This window comes from Gossypium arboreum, chromosome 2 (genome assembly GCF_025698485.1).
Source record: "Gossypium arboreum isolate Shixiya-1 chromosome 2, ASM2569848v2, whole genome shotgun sequence".
NCBI lineage: Eukaryota > Viridiplantae > Streptophyta > Magnoliopsida > Malvales > Malvaceae > Gossypium > Gossypium arboreum.
In genome coordinates, this window is record NC_069071.1 from 1,002,590 (window position 1) to 1,023,569 (window position 20,980).

The following is a 20,980-nucleotide window of genomic DNA, read 5'->3' on the forward strand; positions in this document are numbered from 1 at the left end:
CAAATACAGGATATCACAGTCCAAAACAGGACAGTGTCTTAATCAATACACACTCAAAACATTTACAGTGTTTGAAAGACACTGACATTTTTAACTGGTCCTTTTTTTACTACACCTTGCAGGGTTGGTGATGAAATATGATGACAGTTGGTAAATTTCTTTTGACAGGTTTTCTTTTGCAGGTCTTCGATTTAGGGGCTACAATGGAACTAGAATTCGGGTCAACACTAACAAGTTAATATCTACATCAACAATAAATCAGAAATGAAATCTAATTTTCTTAAAAATTGATTTGATAGATGCGATAACCAAATAATTACATTTCCTATACTTTGTGTAAAAACAAAATAATTTAACATACATAAATTAATTTATTAAATTTTACAAGATATTTCATTATACTTTTACCAAGAAAATTTATATATGCAACCATGGAAATATAGCTTTCTATTATTTCACACTCGATAATCGGTTAACGTATTTTAGCTTATAAAATCATAAAATCATAACAATCAAAGTTATTTTATGACATAAAACTTGGACCAATTTAGTGTTTTTTGACAGGTTTTTGCAGGTTTTGGGTTTTTGCACATCTTGGATTTAGGGGCTACAATGGAATTGAATTCAAGTCAACATTTAACAATTTAAGATAGTAAAGAAAAAGCGAAAAACCCCAACATGAAGAGAAAACCCAGAAAAAATGTCTTAAGATCAAAATCAATTTGAAGAAAACTTTTATATGCAACCATGGAAATAAAGCAGCTCAAAAAAACTTTCTACCATTCCACACTAGAGAAAAATTACCAGGTGGAAACCATTTTTACAATGAAAGTTCATCAACGCCATGAAGAAACAGTGAGTAAAGGCACTTCGTTCCAAGCTAAAGAGAGAAATCCAGGTTGGGATTCGATCAATGAATACGAGGGGCTGTAATTATAGTTCCACAGTAGAATTTTTGCTTGACTTATGGCGTAATGGCTAAGTGTTACCGTTTCGAAACCGGAAATTTCCATTAAAATTTTCCATTGCTCTTTGTCTTCCATTCGTTCCCTTTGGGTGCCGGCTTCTTCCGGTCCGATGACTCCGGCAATTTTCCGGCCGAGTAAGTGTTTCTCCACTTGGATTCTCTCAGGTGAGTCGCGAGGTAAGTTTGGTTCTAATGACTCGAACACGGCGGAGTAATACCTTAATGCGTTCTTGAATCGGTTTAAGAACCCGACTCCGTTCAAACTCGCTTCGTACTCACCTAATGTCACGATTTTCGGGTTCAATGATTTAGCCAAAGCTAGAGCGGTTTCCACGGCGGCGGGAGTAGAATCCAATAAATTATACAATTGAAGCATGAAATTCACAGCTAATACCTCATCTTCATCGACCCGGAAACTCGACCCGGTGAGTTCAGTAACCGGAGTTAGAATCGGTTCGAACTCAAAATTCAAATCCAGAAGCTTCGCGAAGTCACGTAGACGGTTACCGGTGGCGTAAAGAGAAGGAGCCGGTGTCGATCCCAAAACCGGAGCGGGTATGCCCGATATACGGATTCGGGTCGGTTTTCCGGCTGATCGGGTTGCTAAAGCTTGTAACAGAGCAGCCCATTGAACTCCTTGAACGATCCCAAAGTCAACTATGTGAATCTTGCTAGCTCGGTCTGTTGCTTCGAGAATCGCTTGGTTAGCCGTTAAATGGGCGAATTTCGAGTAAGGGCAGGCGTCGTTTAATGCTTTATATGAGAGAGTGAAGTCCTCCGACGTCGTTTCGATCATCGTCAACCTTTGGTCTGTTTGATGAGAGAGTCTGCTATGGAGAGCTTCAGTGAAGTAAAAAGCCACTCTTTCAGTTGGATCTCCGTGTTCTGATACCGATTCCTTGAGTTTAGCCAGTGATTTAATCGCGCGTTCAGGTTCCGAGTCAGCGAGTGTAGCACAGTCGAGTAGAGCTTTTAAAAGCGGCGGAGATAAATCGGTCTCCGGTGAACCGGATGAGATACCCGCGCCGTCGTTGATGGCTGGGTCCTGGCTCTGGTTCTGGGGACTGCTTGTTTTCGTTTCTTCAACGGTTACTTGCGGCGGAGGCGGTGGAGGGGATGGCGGCCATGCAGGTAGAGTAGTAGTAGGGATCACTCGGTTCAGATTAGACGGCGGAGAACACGTCACGGTGAGTCGACTTGGGCAAGCAGTAAACGGATCAGCACCGTAGATACCAAAATCAGCATTGCTTTGCCACGCGTCGCAACCAGACGGCAGATTCGAAGTATCCGTTGAATGGCCACCACCGTTCATTAAACTATCCATCCACTCATCCGAGTCAAACTCACCACCGGCACCACCGCCAAAATCAGGAAAACGAAACCCAATCGAATGGTGATGTTCCATGTTAGGGAACTGAAACCCTTCCCCAGCATCCCCTTGAAACGGGTCGGTAAAACCCGGACCCGTAAGCCCATACCCGACATTACCCGAACTGGAAACACCATGGTGGGTAGTACTAGACCAAGGATTTAAAGAGAAAGGATTCAAACCAAGAAGCTGTTGTTGCTGCTGCTGTTGTTGTTGCTGCTGCTGTTGTTGCTCTTGTTCTTGCTTTTGCTTTATAACTTGTTGAGCGATTGCCATTAGATTCCCATTATCAGCACACATATATGCCATTTTCCGGCAAAAAAAAAAAAAAAACTTCCCGGAAAATTTTCAGTGAACTGCACTTAGTCTCATTTACCCACAAAAAAACAAGAAAAAATCAGCAAAAAGTGAGTGTTTTTAAAGCTTAAAGAAAAGGAAATTAAAAAAAAAAAAAGATAAGTGACAGAGAGTACATACAAAGAGTCAGTAGGACCAAGAGTGACCGAAGAATAGCTCTATAAACTTGGGATTTTGCTTAGCTAATGAAAGAGAAGGAAAGAAACTTTGAGAATAGTATGTATAGCTTTTTTTAAAGAAGGAAAGCTAAAACGGCAGCGCAAAGCAGTAGATGAGTGCTGAGCTAAAAGGCCTAAAGTTGTCCCTCAAATGAAAAGTTGAGTCCTTTATTTAGCTATTAGAAAACAAATGGTTAAATTTTGGTTTTAGTCCTTGTAGTATAGTTAAATTGGAATTTTAATCCCTAAAAATATTAAAGTGGTGTAATTTGGATCTATTATTATTAGAAGTAGTAGTAATTACGTCTTAATTCCAATTACTAACTCGATTAAAAATTATGTTAACCAGTTGTTATGAAACTTTTTTTAAATTGAAATTATTTATATCATTCAAAAGGTAATTTTATTATTTTCAAAATAATTATTTTTACTAATTTATCATTTTAAAATATATAATTTTGAAAATAAAAATCTTAAGTCTATTAAAATTTGGCTTTACTTGATTTTTTTTACTGCTACAATTATTAAATTGATTTATTTAATAGTATAAGGATTAATTTGAATTATCCCTATAATAGAGACATCTATCAAGTACTTTCACCAAAGCTAACATAGAAAAGGCAAAGTGACGTGGAATTATTGAAAAAGTTTGAAAAGATGGAGAAATCCAATGTAGCATCAGCAGTTAGCACAGTGAAGCGACGGCGACTAGCCTATTACTACAATCGGCAATAGCGCGCGCACTCTCAAATCGAGGCCCAAGTGTTTGTTCATATGCCACAATAAAATTAAAAATCGAAGTGAATTAGTGATGGTTGTTGCTTAGGTTATTGCATCTTGTAAATAATTTAATACATGTTGTATTTTTATGAATTTTTATTAAAATAATTTTATTTAAATATTATTATAGATTGGATAAAATAAATTTTAAATGGTACAACAGACGAGAATATTTATGATTATTATATTTAGGATAGAATTAGTTTAAAGTTGTAATATTTTGTGGAACATAGTAATATTTTGTATATTTATGTAAATAGAAAAAAAATTATAATAATTTATAAAATAAGTTATTTACATTAAATATTTCTAGATTATGACCTTGATTCTAAATTGAGTTTCAAATTTTAAACATTCTAATTACAATATTAAATTATTAGTGTCGTATAAATAATATTTTGTGCAATTAAAGCCTATAGAATCTAAAACTTCTCCGATCAATGCCTAGAGCTCCACCCCAATCCAATGAAATTTGTAGGATATACGGATCAACATTAAGAATTTCAATATCTCTTCAATAATTTTTAAATTCGAGTTATATGGATGAAAAAATATTATGAGAAAGTTTTACTAATTACCACACATTCAAAGGTTTGATTCAGATCGACTTTCAATTTAATCGAAATTAATATATTCAATGAATATCAAACAATTAAAAAAAAAAGACATTCACATTAATTAAGATACATTTATCTATTATATTATTTTTAATATTTTTTAATAGATATTGTTAATATAATACTTAACAAGAAAATAGTACAAAGGAGAGAAGAATGATTGTTGCGGAGGTTGATTCATCCAATCGAGACAGAGAGTCAGAAGTTATAGAAAATGATGGTAAAGAGAGTTTGGAGGTTGAGGGCTAAAAGAATGTTAAAAAAGTGTAGACTTAGTATTATTGAAAGGTTACCTCCTTTATTCGTCATTACTAGAGGTATTTATACGTAGGCGTCCCGCGCAAAATGGTATTAACATGTTGAACTTGTCATTATTATAGAGCTCATGGGAAGAATGTCTTCAATGGAAAGAGGATATTTGTGATAGGACAAAGCAGTTGTACTCACATGATATTTATAACCAAACAACTTCATGTTCCCAATAAAGCTTAAATCATTCGTTGTCTGGATAGTCCTCTCGAGAGGGTAAGTTCACAGGTGACCGCTCGACTTACTAGTGGTAGGCTTACTTGTTCAAATGTCTTCTAAACTTGTCACGTGTCTTGTCACAATGAGGTATAACATATATTATTTTTAATGTTATACCATAGTTTATACTGAAAAAATAATTTTTATAAAGTATTTATAGCATGTGATTTTATCGTATCTAATTATCAATAATTATTTTTGTTCTTTTTTGTAGAGGGTAAAATTTAAAAGGAAGGTTTGAGCCTTTGAGAAAAAATACAAAAAAGTGAGAAAATAGTGTTAATGACGTGTGGGATTGCCAATTAGGGTCCTCCGTTCTTTTTGGGCGATTAAGGGACCCACTCACATATAGGGGAGATTGGATAGGTTCGATGAGAGACGAGGTAATAATTCCCATAATTTATAGTGTCATATATTATATTTAGGTCGTAATATTTTTATATTATATTTGATATTTAATTATATTAAATTATGACACACTTATGATCTGAGTTTAAAGTATTCACGGGTCGGATTTTTGAACCGAATTTATATATAGCATTAATATTATATATAATTGTCTAAGTAAAGTCTCACCTATATTTATAGATAATTAATCCATATTCATTTATATCCGTTCATATTATTTTTAATTTTATAAACTTAAAATTTTATTTAATATGTAGCAATTATATATTTACTACTATTTTTAAAATTTCTAAATATAAAGTTAACATATTTTTAATATTTACGCTACAACTTGGTATATTTAACTATAGTAGATAAATTATTTAATATATAAAATAAGAAAGTACCATATTTTAATGTTGAAGGGTTGGGCCAACTTGCGTTGGGATTAGATTTTGAATTTTAAATATCGAGTTCAGTTCATATTTTAATTCGATTTATTTTTTTATCCAAGTTAATTTATCAAATTTGATATTTTTACTTAAATTTTCTCAAATTTTAAGTATGTTTTTAGACTTATGTAGGCCGCTTCGGCCTTTAGATAAACTATAGATAAAAGAAAATTGAGGTTTTGAAAATGTTGGTGTTGTAAATTTAATTAAATAAAAACATAATAATTATACAAATAATATTTAAACTAAGAAGTTTATGGGATGAGAATGTGGATGTAATGGAGCGAATATAAACGGTAAAAAGCTCGAGTTCAATTTAATATTTGAGGTTCAACTCCATCGAATCGTTCAATTGGTATAACGATCATTCGGACCTAAACTATTTATAAAGAAGGTGAACATGCAACTTATAGGTCATAACTTGGGATTCTTCAATCTTATTTTGATTATGCTTAATTACAATCAATTAGATTTTTCTTCAACTTCAAACTCGATTATTTATACTCAAGTTTGAGGTCTAAATTCTAATTGTTAATAAGATCTTAGCTTAATGGTAATGTTGAAGCCCTGAGAATTTTGGGAATCATAGGATCGAGTTCTACCATGTATAATATCATGTATGAAATCTCAATTTAAAATTATTCTAATTTAAGTCTCACAATATGTAAACCATATTCGGATTTTTTCTGGTATAGGTTTAGATATATTTCAATTATCAATCCAATTGTGGTTGTGGCGTTGGTTCTAATTATAATTATTCGTATATATTACTTGTAAATATAATTGTATTTATAATTCTATTTAATAACATATTTGAAAAAACTTTTTATGGTCTAATTGAAAAAATTACTAAATAGAAAATATTAATAAAAAACTTTATCGAACTCATGAATTACTTCAATCAAATATTAATCTATTTAAATTTAGTTATTATAATAATTTACTTGAGTTTAACTCGAAAATAATCTATTTTAAAATTTCCTAATCAAATTTGAATAAATCTACATGAATTTCATAATTACATTGTTGTATGGGGACAAAAGGTACTAAAGGATGAAGAAAAAACTAAAGGGTGGGTGACAAAAAGGTGAAATCCATGACATTAGATGGACCAAAATGCAACAACTATGATATAAAATAAAAATTAAAGCAACGGTCCATTTATGGGATAAGGTTATGATATTTGACGGGGTCCTTTTTATCTTTGGTTGAAACTTGAAAGCAACTAGACACGTTGGCATGCAATCAATTCTCCAACTCCAACGTCTACATTTATTTTTACAGGCTATTATTGTTTAATAATAGATTAAACTAAATAATTACCTACATTTAGTATTAGCTCGATTCAGATTAATCTATCTTGATAGACTATTTTGATTATGTTGTTGTTAGTAAAATATTACTATTTTTGTTTTGAATCTTTCAAATCATTCCTACAAGAGATTCAAATATATATTTTTTTAATCCTTTGATAAAAAAGATTCATTTTCTTCATAAAAAAATAGGAAGTAGAGCTGATAAAAATTCTTATCATTTCTGTTCTAGGCATTGTGTCGTTCAAGTGTGCTGAAGAGCATTATCCTCCTATTTATGGGTTGAGGAGGAGCTATGAGTAGTTTTAGACATTGTATCAAAAAGAGCAGATATGATCAGAACTTAAATACATCATTCAATAAATGTTTTTGATCAAATCCGTAGGAATCAATAGAAAAGGCAAGTCCCTTATAATACATTAAATCTGGCTCGGTTATTGATTGAGTGAATAGATCAGCCATTTCTTGGAACTATTCTGATTAAAATTTGTGGTGTAGCGTGTATCCCCACCTATTCTAGTCATGGAATAGATGAAATGAATCAAAATTTTTATAATTTTTGTTCTAGGCATTGTGTCACATTGTGTCAAAAATAGCAGATATGATCAGAACTTATAATGAGATTGAATTAAAGATATAAAATCTATTTGGAGTTTAAAAAATATAATTAGATTGTTTGATAAATTATAATATGATCTCAAATAAAAATAATTAAATTTATTCTTTATTAAGTGATGAATAAGTTCTTATCTACTTATCATTTTTCACATTTTTTAGAAAAATTTCTATCTAGAAGTTTTATTATACATTATTAAATGTTTTTCAAAATTAAATTATTAAAATATTAATTTCAATTGATTTAATTTTTTCAAACATGTTATCAAGCAATAGTTAAGGTCAGTAAATCAACAAGAAAACAAGAAAATTTTCTCTCATGTCACATTTAATCAACTTATGATAATTTTTCTTACATCATCTGTAATACGACTTGTGACTAGCAACATCGATAATATGACAATTTTCTCCTATGCAATTGCAACTGTATATAAATATATTTTCAGACCAATTACAAAGCGCCATGTATTAAAATAAAATTATTATGGTTAAAATGATAACATCACGTATTGTGTCATAATTATTTTTCTTTAATTAATTTAAATTTATTTGGAGACAACTAATAAAACTTTACGTTATCACTAATTAAATTAAATTATTTAAGTGATAATACTAAATGTTTATTTTTATCTCTAATTAATTAAATTAATATGAAATAAATAATAATTAAAAGAGTTTAAATATTTGTGGATCACTTAGATGAAGAGTTTATATTTCACAAAAAATCTCTTTTATTTTATCGACTGACACAAAAGGGGTATTCTCCAAGCCATTGTACATAACTTCAAATGTTCAGAAATCAAAGCTTAAATAGAAGAAATTGAAACTACTCTTTGCTATTTGATCAACCAATTTGTTCAAGCCTAGAAAGCTCTTGAAGATGACTCATCAAATACCCTCGTATCAAAGCTCTCTCTAATTTCTTTGCATCAACATGAAGGGAAACTAGTTTTTCAATATAAATTCTAAATAATTCTAGAAGCAAACTCAACTATTAACCATCTAAGATCAAGTCACGAAAATTTTTTAAACCCAAATCAAGATCCGATGCCAATAACCATTAAAACGATTCGTACTCATCAAATTTCAAATCTAGACAATTCTTGAAACAAAGCATAAATAACTTCAAATGGTTTTATCTATAGATATCTTACCATACTCTTGGATAACTTATACATAAAAGCATAGATAATTTTTATTTGAATAATCTCATTATATGTTCTGATCATATCTGTTATTTTAACTATCCATAGTCCCTCTCTGACCCATAAATAGGAGGATAATGCGCTTTAGCTTACTCAAACCCACGTCTTCTTGTATTGAAAATAATACCCATACCAATCGAATTAAGACTTAATAGATAAAAAACAAATAATTTATTCCAACTTTTTTACACTAAAATTTTAACTTTAATGTTGGTTCCAATAAAAGTCTTTCTATTAGTCTAATAGTTGCCTATCACATTAAATGCTGGTTCATTTTTAAATATGTACATATTTAGATTAGTATTTAATATTAAATTCGATGATTATATAATTTGATTAAAATGATATTTTAATTTGTGTATTTGTTTTGGTACACCTTATTAAATTCATACATAATAATTTATAATTTTTAATTATTTCATAATTTTATTATTATTAAAATTTAAAAGTTGTACTTCTAATGGAATGAGAAATTATTATCTTTTTTATTATTTCATTATTATCAAGAACTACAAAAAAAGTTGTCTCATTCTTTGCGGAGGATAAATTATTTTATGAATTATTCCCATCATATTATTTATAGTTCATTTTAAATTATTTAATCACATTTTAACAAAATTTTCATATCATTGATACATAAATTTAGTAATTTTTACTCCAAACCTCGAATCTCGAACTTTGAACATAGATTCGAAACCCAAACTCAAACCTTGAACCCTAAATTTGAGTTTGAGGTTTAATTTTGGGTTCGAGTTTAGAGTTTAAAGTTTAAGGTAAAAAAATTATCAAAATTATATATCAATGATGTTGGGATCAACCCAATTAAGCAACGAATAAATAAAATATCAGAAGAAATTGAGAAATTGAACACACAAATTTAACGTAGAAAATAACGGGTAAAGATAATTTTACTATAATTACAAAAAAACGAAGAGTACAAAAGATAGAGATAAAAATTACACCCCGAATACCTAAAAGCAAAGAAAAGCACAAGTAAATGCAAATAGTTTTAGAAATCTTCAACATACAATGATTATTATTATTATTTTGTTGATATGGTTTTGTCATTTACTACGGTTTTTCTCCAATAATTGTCACTACAAATATACAGAGAAATGATGGGTTTTTACTACATTCTTTCATCATCACGAGTCTAATGACATAATTATATATAATCATATATTGCATTTTAATAAAGCCATGATTATTTATAATTATATTATCAATTATTGAATTAAATAATTAATTTAATTCAAATTAAATCATTTTCACATCATTTACATACATAATTTTGGGTTTAATATCAATTATATATATGAATTTTAGTCTAATATACAATTTGATACATAAACTATGATTTGATGTAATTATATACATAAAACTTGAATTATGGTTCATATGCATACATAAAATTTTAATTTTGATTCAATCGCATACATTTAAAGAAATGATCGGATTAATATAGTTCTTTATGTATGCAACATATCAATATAAAATCATGGGCGAAGCCAGAACAATTTTGGGAGGGCGAATGAAATTTTAAATTTTTATAGTTTTTATCTTTATAATTTTTAAAAGATTAAATCAAATTTTTATAATTTTAAGGGGGCTAAAGTGTAATTTTATCTTTACTAATTTAAAATTTTTAAAAAAATTTAAGAGCCTAAATAACAATTTTACATTTTAAGGGGACCGAGGCCCCTGCCAGCCCCTTACTTTCGCCAAAATGGTGCTAATTTCATAAATAAAATCACACAAAATTAAAATTCATGTACGATATTACACATTGAATCAAAATCTATCTATAATTTTAATATTTATCTCGATAAATTTTAAATAAAATTTATTAAAATTTAAAATCTTAATTTTATTATTTCAATTGAAAAATATTGTTAATTGTGATCACGATATCTTAAATCTTATATATTTAATTTGTCCCATTAAAGATGTTGACTGACTTCTAATTTGGGACCATATCGTCTACATAAAATTAATGCACAAAATTTCAGTATTATTAATTTTAAGGAAAGCACATGACTTGATATTTTGTCTCTTGATGACGGTATGGACTAATTTGTTTTAATGTACAAATTTGTATGGTTTTCTGAATAATTTTAAAAGATTTAATTTGTACAAAAACGGCTATAATTTAGTGATAATTTGGGTCAAATTTTGATAACTATTTAGTACATGATTCAATAGTAAATTAATAATGAACTTTTCTATTTCTTTGAATATATTTTCAGGATAAATATCAAATTTATCAGTTTAATATGTAATTCGATACATAATTTTTGATTTGTTGCAGTTACAATATTGTATGCATGAAACTTGAATTACGGTTCATATGCATATATAAAACTTTGATTTCAATTCACCTTTTTCATATTTAGTTAATATAATTATTTGTTTATTCAATATATCAACGTAAAATGATGTTAATCCGATATGAAAATTGAATCAAATAAAACTTCATTAATCCGATATATTTCTTATTATTTTTCAAACCAAGAGAAAACATTTTTTTCAATTTACTAAATAGTATAAAACAGAAAAAAATCATTAAACTTCACCATTTTCTTCAAATTAAAAAATGTTTAAAAAATTATATCTAAAATTAAATTACAAAAATATAAATACTAACATAAAAACAGTTTTTAATATTAAGACCTTGGATACCTTTATTTTAACCCTACACACGATTATTAAACTCATTAAAATCCAAGTAAAAGGGTGCAATTTGTATCATAAATAAATAATTTTCTTATTATTCGAATTTTATTTAAACAGTTTGTCAGACAAAAAAATTGCAATTTGGATCTTAAAAATGCATTATTTTAATATTTTCTCTGTAATCTTTTCAGAACATGTCATAATATAAATACTAGTAAATTAATTTGGTTGAAGTTCTTATATTATTTTTGGGTAAATTACACACAAGGTCACTATATTAATAGTAAGATTATTTTTGGTTATTCAATTTTAAAAGTTACAAAATAATCACTGAACTATTCGAAAGTTTTTATTTAAATTATTGGGTTGTTAAGGTTTTTTTTTTGTTTTTTTTTTTATAAGTTTGGCTAGTTAGTTTTAAGTGACGATTCGACGATCGGCACGATAAATTAGTATCCATCGCCAAATAGAAGAACATTCCGATGATTGAAGTTGTTTTGATGGTCAATGTTGGAGATCGGGAAAAAAAATTGTTTAGATTTTAGTTCACAAATACTTGACGTTTAAAGTTGTTCCGTGAAGGTGAATGAGAGATTTTAATTGGTGCAAACCAACAACTATTTTAATAACCTAGTGACTTAAATGAAATTTTTTGAATAGTTTAATGATCATTTTATAACTTTTTAAAATTAAATGATCAAAACGTAAACTTATTAATATTGATTTAATGTATTTAAAATACTATTTTAATTTATACTACTAAAATTTTAGTAGTGGGAGACACTGTCCTAATGAGAAATGGCAATTGAATAGGATTTTCCTCCATTTTCTCATTGGAAAAAGTAGATTTTTATTTTATTTTATATTCTTCATGTCTGCTTTTATTATTCATGTTTGGGGTTCAGATCGTTTCGTGGTTCGAATCTATATCCTCACCTTGAGAGTATAATATGTTTTACCATTACACCCAACCACTTATTGATAAAAAAAATAGATTTTATAACCCTAAAAAAATATTGATTTAGTCATTATCATAATGATTAATATTTTTAAACTAAAAATATTGAGAGCAACCCATTTAGATTGATGGATGATTAATCTTTTCTTTGTCCCCTTTAGAAAATTGATGCTTTAAATAATACAAGTAACATAATGAACAAAAGGACCAAAATGAAAGACTTTATTATAATAGATTAGCTGCCTCACAAAATTTTATCCTTTTTTTACTTAAATATTTATATATATATTTCAAATATTCATATTTAATATTTAAATATTATATATTTTTTATTTCTAGAGTGTAAAAGTGATAAGTTAGAGTTGGAGTTCAATTTCAAATTCTTGATATTTTATTCAAGTTCGACTGAACATCAATTACCTGAGACATAATTGAGTTACTAGAGCTTGTTTATTAATATTTGTATTTGAACTTAAACTCGGGCTCGCTTAAATAAAGGTAAAAATGGGTAAAAGTACTATACAGGCCTCTTTATTAAGAGTTAGATTGCATTTTATCCCCTTCACTCAAAAAATAGGTAAATTAGTCTCTATACGTTAGATCAAATAACAAGTTTGTCTTTTATGTTAAAAATTTCATCCGTTTCTAGTGTTAAAAATTGGCGTGGCTCACAAAAAAATCAGACAGTTACACGTGACCTTATGTTAATGTACATGGACAAGTTTTTAACAGTAAAAATAGATGGTTTGTTCTTTAATCTAACGTACATGGACTAATTTGCCCATTTTCTAAGTAGAGAGGGAACAATGCAATCCAGCTATTAGTACAAAGGCATCCATGGTACTTTTACAAGTAAAAATATTATTTCATAATATTAAAATAAAAAACTTGATTAAGCTTGCAAATCATTAGAATCGAGTACTATAATGCTCTAATTTGATTGGATTGATAGCTCAGGTTGCTCGAGCTTGAGTTCAGCTCGATAATAAATGAATTGAATTGATTTTTTTTTTTCAAATCGGACTCAAATAACCTATGTTCATCAGTGTCTCGTTTAAACCATGTGTATTCAACAAATCTCAAGCCATGATGTAGGTTAAATTGGTTGATTAATGGATATTATCACATCATACATGTGAATCACATCATACATGTGAAGTGGTATAGACTATAGTAAAACAGATCTGGAAAACTATATTAAGAAATGACCCAAATTGCAAAATGCACGCAATGTTTGATTGAACCATAAGAATCCCACATATTTTCGAAGCTCAATTGATGCAGGGATTCGAGGGAGATGATGATGGGATGATGGATGCTCTCCTTTTATCTGCACCAGTGGGGGTGGTTTTGCCACCGTTTTAGTTTAGAGAGTGCCAGATAGCCATGGGAGCAGCTTAGCTAGATAGCAGCCGCTGTCTCATCTCGGCGGCAGCCAATCGTCTTCCATTTTGTACCTTTTTCTCCCTTTGCTAAATACCTATTAGGTATAATATTTTTGACCTTGAACTTGGCAGATTCATTTTGGTACTTGGTACTTTTTTTTAGGCCACTATGATCATTAAATTTGATAACTAGATGTATTTTAATCTTTGAATTTAAATTTCGTGATAGACTAGATTGAATGGAGAATTTATCAATATAACAATCCAAACAAAGAGGTTAAACCAGCTGTTTCAAAAATTACTTGAAATTGATAAAAATAAAAAAATAAGACAAAAATCGACAATTAAACAAATTAAACCGCTTTTACTTTTTCTTTTATAAATTTTTAGTTATTTATTTAATTATTGTTATTCCGATACCATGCATGTCTGAAGATGTCTACGAAATGTTGTGTTTATGAATCGACTGGTGAGAAATTTGATACTTTTGAAATAAAATATTGGGTTCTAATATTTTGAACAAAAAACTAAGAATTTAACTTAGTTCAAATCTGAATTCAATTGGAGTCCAATATGACCATTATATATCAAAAGGTCATACACACAAAATGATAATATCACATTTGCCAAATCTAAAATGGTCAATAAAAATGTGCATTCATTTGGTTCGGCCTATTCGTTATCTATACATGAACATCGAATTAAACCGACAAACTTAATAAAATTCACTAGCTCTATATGTCACAAATCAAAATACTATGCATAGCAGTCATAAGTCATAACGTTATTGCTGAACAACGAAAATACGAAATTCTAACTCAGATTGAAACCTGTTGATGAATGGCACAAAATGCCGTACGTACAAAGAGTTTATTGCATTATTGTTCTCCATAACTTACTCTGGGTTGACATAAAGCCTGGATCAACCTTCCGAGAACACGCATGGATTAATATACACGGGCTTTAGGCGGGAATGACTCGATTTCATCATCTAACGTGTTCATGTGAACCGGTCGATAATCCAGTCGCACCTTCTCATTCTCCCAATAGCTGTAAATCACAGTAGAACGTGAGAACAATCAACAGGTTTAACATCCCCAACAAGATTAAACTGAAGTAATGTTGCAACTTAGTGATTTTGATAATCTAGTAAAAGCTGATAATAGTAATACTCGGGCGATGATTATCCCTAGTAATGGTAACCATTTCAGCATGCTGATGTTAACACCCATAATGAAAACCTAGATTTGATCACTTCCAGGTCACTAACTTACATTACCACTCAAACGACGAATAAAAATATCGTGGAGAACAGAGAATAAACTTTATTCCAAGCACTAATACATAAATGCTTCAACTGCAGTACTGATTTTATTACGAACGACACTAGGGTTCATATGCTATATCCGATGCAGCAGACACCAGAATATTAGTGTCTCAATTAAGCTTGGCTCCATATACAAATGCACCTATATATATATATTCATACTGTGTTCATCCAAGGAAACGAGATCTTACCCCAATGTGTGTTTCATCCAGTTCTTATCGTCTCTTTTCTGCAAGATAACAGCAAATTAACTTTATTGTACCGAAGCTTGGAAAAATGGAAACGACCGAACTGAACAAAAAGTAAAACCAACCGTAAAATCTTCACGGGCATGAGCTCCTCTGCTCTCTTTCCTAGCTTCAGCAGAATGCATGGTGATACAGGCATTTATCAAAAGATTTTCCAACTCGATAGTCTCTATCAAATCGGAGTTCCTGGAAAAAAAAAACATTTTACAAGTGAAGGTTATAAAACAATAAACTACGACAAAGATATGGTGGATGCCTGGACGGCCTACTGACTGAAATCTTACCATATCAAACTTCGGTCCTTCAACTTAACATCATGGAAACTGTCCAATGTCTTATCAATTAATTGACAACCTACAAAAGTACACAAAGAAGCAAATTGTTTTTCGCAAGTGAGTTTAAAATTTAAAAGATATTAATGTGCCTAACAAAGCAGGCTAAATGGAAGAAGCATGATGGAAAATTTGAAGGGTCAAAGCAAAAACATTAAAGATGAAGATACATGACACCTTCCTCAAGTGTTTCCTGTGTGCGGAAAACAGCAGCATTGTTTTGCATTACTCGTTGCATATTTAATCGAATTTTTGATGTCGGAAGAGAACCATTTGAATTTCTTAGTTTGTCCAGCCATGCAACTGTTTTCTCACTGGCATCCTTTTCCAAAGGTTTCAGCTTCTCCCCTGAAATATAGCTTGTATGTGAATAAACACTGAGAGGTAAACCCATAGCTACTTGTCCGCAAAAAGATATAAATACAACTTGCCTGGCCTATGGATTTCAGCAACTCTATTTGCACAAGCACGACCAAAGACAACAATATCAAGAAGAGAGTTTGCACCCAACCGATTGGCACCATGAACTGATGCACAAGCTGCCTCTCCAGCAGCCATTAGTCCAGGTACCACAGAATCTGGATCATTGCCTCTGATAGTTACAACCTGAGAAACAAAAGCACACTGATTAAGTAAGCTGAGCCTGGGAATCAACAAAAGATATGCATGTTGATGTTAAACCGAAAATAATCGAACATCATACATGATTATTTGAAGAAACTAATTGTTTCAGGTTTTCATTCTCAGATAATGCTGCAGTAAACCTATTTATTGGTCATATAATGAAACAGACATGAAAATATTTATTTGTTTTGTGTATCTATAAATCAAGTAACACATTAAATTCCAGTAAACCTCCACAATCACACACCCTTAAATATCAGAAATATATATTTTTTCAGAACATCCACGTTTAATAGATCTATGCATCTGAATGTCACACCTCTCCATGGTGATTAGTGGGAATTCCACCCATATTATAATGGACAGTAGGCAAGACAGGGATGGGCTCCTTTGTAACATCCACACCAGCAAAAATGGCTGCAGTCTCAGAGATACCTGGAAGCCTCTCTTTGAGCACCTCTGGTGGTAAGTGATTCAAGTGGAGGTAGATATGATCCTTCAAAGGTCCTATTGGATATAAATATCACAGTTAATAATCCCAAGTTGTGAAAGTATTCATATTATTTTTGCTAGTAACTGGAGTAAACGTCTGCATCACACAACATAGGAAATCAACAGTTCCTTATGGCACGAGCACCTACAAATTGGAGTGTGAAAATTGATACCTAACACTTCAGGGAACTAAGAATAAAATCAAGCAAAATGCCAGAAAAAGGAAAACACATATCTACTCTACAGCACAAGCACTATAATGCAATCCCAAACAGACCCTTAATCAAGAAAAACACAGATGACACTGGATGATGAAAATGTTCGAAATAAGGAGATAATCATACCTACACCACGACCTTCCCTGATTTCCATGGTCATGGATCTTGAAACAACATCCCTTGAAGCAAGATCCTTGGCTGTAGGGGCATAACGTTCCATAAAGCGTTCACCTTCACTATTTCGAAGAATACCACCTTCACCACGAGACCCTACAAAAAGCAAGAATAAAATTAGAAATGAGCCTTATCATCTTCAACTAAAGAAGAGGGTGAAACTAAAATCAAATTATAAAAAAGAAGACAAAAAGGTACAATAACACCCTAAATCATGCAACCAGAAATCAAAATACAGCACTGCTCTTCAGAAGAAGTTGAATAAGCACAAACCTTCAGTGATGAGACACCCAGCCCCATATATTCCAGTTGGGTGAAACTGCACAAACTCCAAATCCTGTAGAAGGATACACCAAGAGAGAAAAGAACAGAGAAAGGGTTAAGAAAGCAGCTCCAGAAAACATATTTCAAGGTTAGAAAGGACACAAGGGACCTGGAGTGGAAGCCCAGCTCGTGCAACCATAGCATTACCATCACCAGTGCATGTGTGAGCCGAGGTTGCGGAAAAGTAGGCTCTACCATATCCCTGAAAGAAACAGACAACAAAATTAAATGCCATTTTCCTTCATTCTGGGGAAGAAAAGACCACTCACACACAAACACTACCCCGGTTGCTAGAATTGTTGAAGCAGCACAGAACCGATGTAGTGTTCCATCCTCCATGTTCAAAGCTATCACTCCCTGGCAGCTCCCTACACATAAGTCATTAATAATCAACAAAAGTTAACCATATCACACTGCAAAGAAAACATGAATGAAAGAAAAATTGTTTTGTCAAAGGCCAAAAGAGAATAAGGTGAGCTGATTGAGAACCAGGTTTCCAGCAATAACCTACCATCACTATTCATCAACAGGTCTAAAGCAAAATATTCCACAAAGAATTGGGTATTATGTTTCATTGCTTGGCCATAGAGAGTGTGCAATAGAGCATGCCCGGTTCGATCAGCAGCACATGCACAACGATATGCCTGTCCACCTAGTAAAGCAGAAAAATAGTGAGCCAAGATGAGAATTCTACCGGCTAACAATCTGAGCCAATTATCGGATTTTTGTTTTCATACCTTTGCCAAAGTCAAGGCTCTGACCACCAAATGCACGCTGATATATTTTTCCATCTTCTGTTCGAGAAAAAGGCAACCCATAATTCTCTAGTTCAATCACTGCTTTTGGTGCCTCCCTGCACATATACTGAATTGCATCCTGATCACCTACAAAAATCCACCCTCACTTTAAAACAGAAAACAGAAGAGAAAAAGATTGCTAGGAAGGTAGTTATCTATAGGGAAGCAAGAGAAAAGGTATTTAATGCAATATAAAATGCTTGTGCACGGTATAGCCCTTATGCCTTAAGCACGGGTCAGATTATTGTTACACTGATCATTTAATATCAGTAGTTTAATGATAATCAGATTTTGAAGGGAAAAAGGATCAACATATGTTTGATGTCACTTCAACAAATGCAGGGAGATAAACAAACTACTTCAGGCAAGAGAATAGAGTAGTTAAGGTAAAAATGTCCTTTTACTTAAGAAGAGAGACTGATTAAAAAAATAGACCACTCTTACAAATCCAAATATCTAGTAGCAGCATAAGCTTAAATAAATCTGCCATTTATGAGTAAACAACAAAATCACAAAGATAACGAGATCAAACATCATGTACCTAACCAATCACTTCCTTTAACTGTGTCATACATGTGCCATCGCCAGTCATCTTCAGTCATATTTCCCAAAGCTGCATTTATACCACCCTGAAAATAAATGTAAATGATCAGACACTATTTCTTTTAATGGAACTGCAAAGCAAACAGCACCACCCACAAAACCAATAGCTTTCCGGAGATTGTACTTTAAACATATAACTAAACAATGACTCTACTTTCCCATAATGATCCGATGCTAGATAAAAATAAATCATTTAGTAAACAACAATTATTAAAAAAATCCATGCTTATGGTAACAAAAACAAATCTCCTAAGTTTCATGTTCCGTTGCTTGGAGAAAAGATCATCACTATCATGCAACCAAACTCTCTGTACAGACAAAGGAAACAATTGCATGGCAAGTGCATAAAGCCATCAAAATCTTACAAGCAACACACCCATAAAAACCGGACCTGTGAAGTCCACCAATCTATAGTCACAGTGCAACTACACACTGAATAATCACAAAAACCAAAAACAGCTTTATACCTGAGCTGCAACAGTATGCGAACGAGTTGGGAAAAGCTTAGTAATGCAAGCAGTCTTGAATCCATGCTCAGAGAGACCAATAGCTGCTCTCAACCCAGCACCACCAGCACCAACCACAACAGCATCATATGTATGATCCACTATCGTGTATTCTCTTCCCTAATAATCACAATGTACATCACAATCCAAAAACTGTATCGATTACGTACAACATTACCAATCAGAAAACTAAAAAAAAAAATACGCATTTTGCATGATTTCCTCCAAGTAATCGGGTTGCATAAAAAACACAAAAATTAAATAAAAAAAATTACGATTAAGTTTTTCAAAGGAAATCAACTACTACTTTTCAAAGCCAAAAAATCAGAAAAAAGAACTTCAAAAATCATGAAATTAAGGAGAGATAAGAAAGAACCGTACAGAACCGGTGGAGAAGAATCTGGAAAAGTGGGATCTAACGGTGTCATTTGAGACCGATCGCTTCGAATATGGAATCCGAAGGCTACGAGAAACGCAGCGCCACATCGCCGCCGGATTAATTCAAAATTTGTATTAAATTTTATCGTAATTCTTTTGGGAATTGTTGGTGTTGTTTACTGAGCAATGGGAGTGTTTTTTAATGAAAGGCGTGTGGTTGAATTTTGTATGAATTTTCTGGGAATTTGGTGCTTTGAGGAAGAGCTACTTGTCGATGCATGTGACACCATGGTGTTTGTTGCACTTTCCCTTGTTTAAAGGAAAGGTGACTAAACTATTACAAAATTTAGGTTTTATCACTTAATTTTAGAAAATTACAGAATGGTAATTAAATTATTTCATAGTGTTGGTTTAAATTATTGAACTATTTCATACTTTTTATTTGACTTAATTTATGATTTGGCCTCTAAAGTATATCAATTTTCTCACTTTAGTCCCTAAATATTATTTTCTCAATTTAGTATCTAAAATACCCCTTATTATCCCAAAAAGTTAACTGATGTTAAAAAAAGTTCAACAAATTAGATAATGCCATATGGCTTTTATATTTTACAAAAAATTACTTAATTTTTTTACTTAAAATATATTTATTAAAATTAAATTTAGCTAATAAAAAATTTAATTCATTTTTTCTCAGGTTCTTTCTTCTCTTCCTCTCTCTTCTTCTTCACCATCTTTTTACCTCTTCCATCTTTCTTTCCGATACAAATAATTATGGCTAAAATCCTCCCCTCCATTACCACATATGCATATTCATATCATAATTATCGTATTGTACAAAAATAAATAAATAAATAAAATCATTAACCCAAATTTTGTCCAAAACAACAATAGATTTTTTAGTATTGTTTAGTTGATCTAAATAGTGAAAGAGAAGCTTATAAAGAGGGAAGGAATATACTGAAACTTGAAGAGAACTCGACGGCAAAAAGCACCTAGATTTGATGTTGAAGTTTTAACATTTATTTGTAGATCTACAAAAATCTAGTGCTCTTTTGAAAAAATAAATGCTAAAAATGAAAAGAGAGGTTGAAAACAAGAGAATGATGAAATTTAGACTCAAATGGCTATCTGTGAGTGACAGCCGGTGGTAGAGTACGGTGGCTGACGAAGGCCATTAACATCGAAATCTA

The 20,980-nt window shown here is 31.2% G+C and overlaps 2 protein-coding genes across 3 annotated transcripts; both read right to left on the reverse strand.

Moving 5' to 3' along the window:
- Positions 1-679: 679 nt before the first annotated feature.
- Positions 680-2,997, reverse strand: LOC108459814 (SCARECROW-LIKE protein 7). 2 transcript variants are annotated; one of them, XM_017759225.2, is made up of 2 exons: positions 2,814-2,997; positions 680-2,692 (listed from the first exon to the last, which is right to left on the reverse strand). In XM_017759225.2, exon 2 carries the CDS (start codon positions 2,643-2,645, stop codon positions 837-839), a length of 1,809 nt encoding a protein of 602 aa, XP_017614714.1. In that variant the 5' UTR covers positions 2,646-2,692; positions 2,814-2,997; the 3' UTR covers positions 680-836. The 2 variants fall into 2 exon arrangements, with proteins under 2 accessions (XP_017614714.1, XP_017614707.1); XM_017759218.2 differs by having other exon boundaries at positions 680-2,703.
- An 11,389-nt stretch (positions 2,998-14,386) lies between these two features.
- Positions 14,387-20,135, reverse strand: LOC108474320 (succinate dehydrogenase [ubiquinone] flavoprotein subunit 1, mitochondrial-like). Its single transcript, XM_017776620.2, has 16 exons — positions 19,791-20,135; positions 19,371-19,529; positions 18,842-18,929; positions 18,241-18,387; positions 18,015-18,155; positions 17,786-17,871; positions 17,613-17,705; positions 17,453-17,516; positions 17,132-17,275; positions 16,615-16,802; positions 16,103-16,277; positions 15,849-16,019; positions 15,624-15,693; positions 15,405-15,525; positions 15,283-15,320; positions 14,387-14,814 (listed from the first exon to the last, which is right to left on the reverse strand). The coding sequence occupies exons 1-16, from the start codon at positions 19,893-19,895 to the stop codon at positions 14,712-14,714; spliced, it is 1,893 nt and encodes a 630-aa protein (XP_017632109.1). The 5' UTR covers positions 19,896-20,135; the 3' UTR covers positions 14,387-14,711.
- Positions 20,136-20,980: the final 845 nt, after the last annotated feature.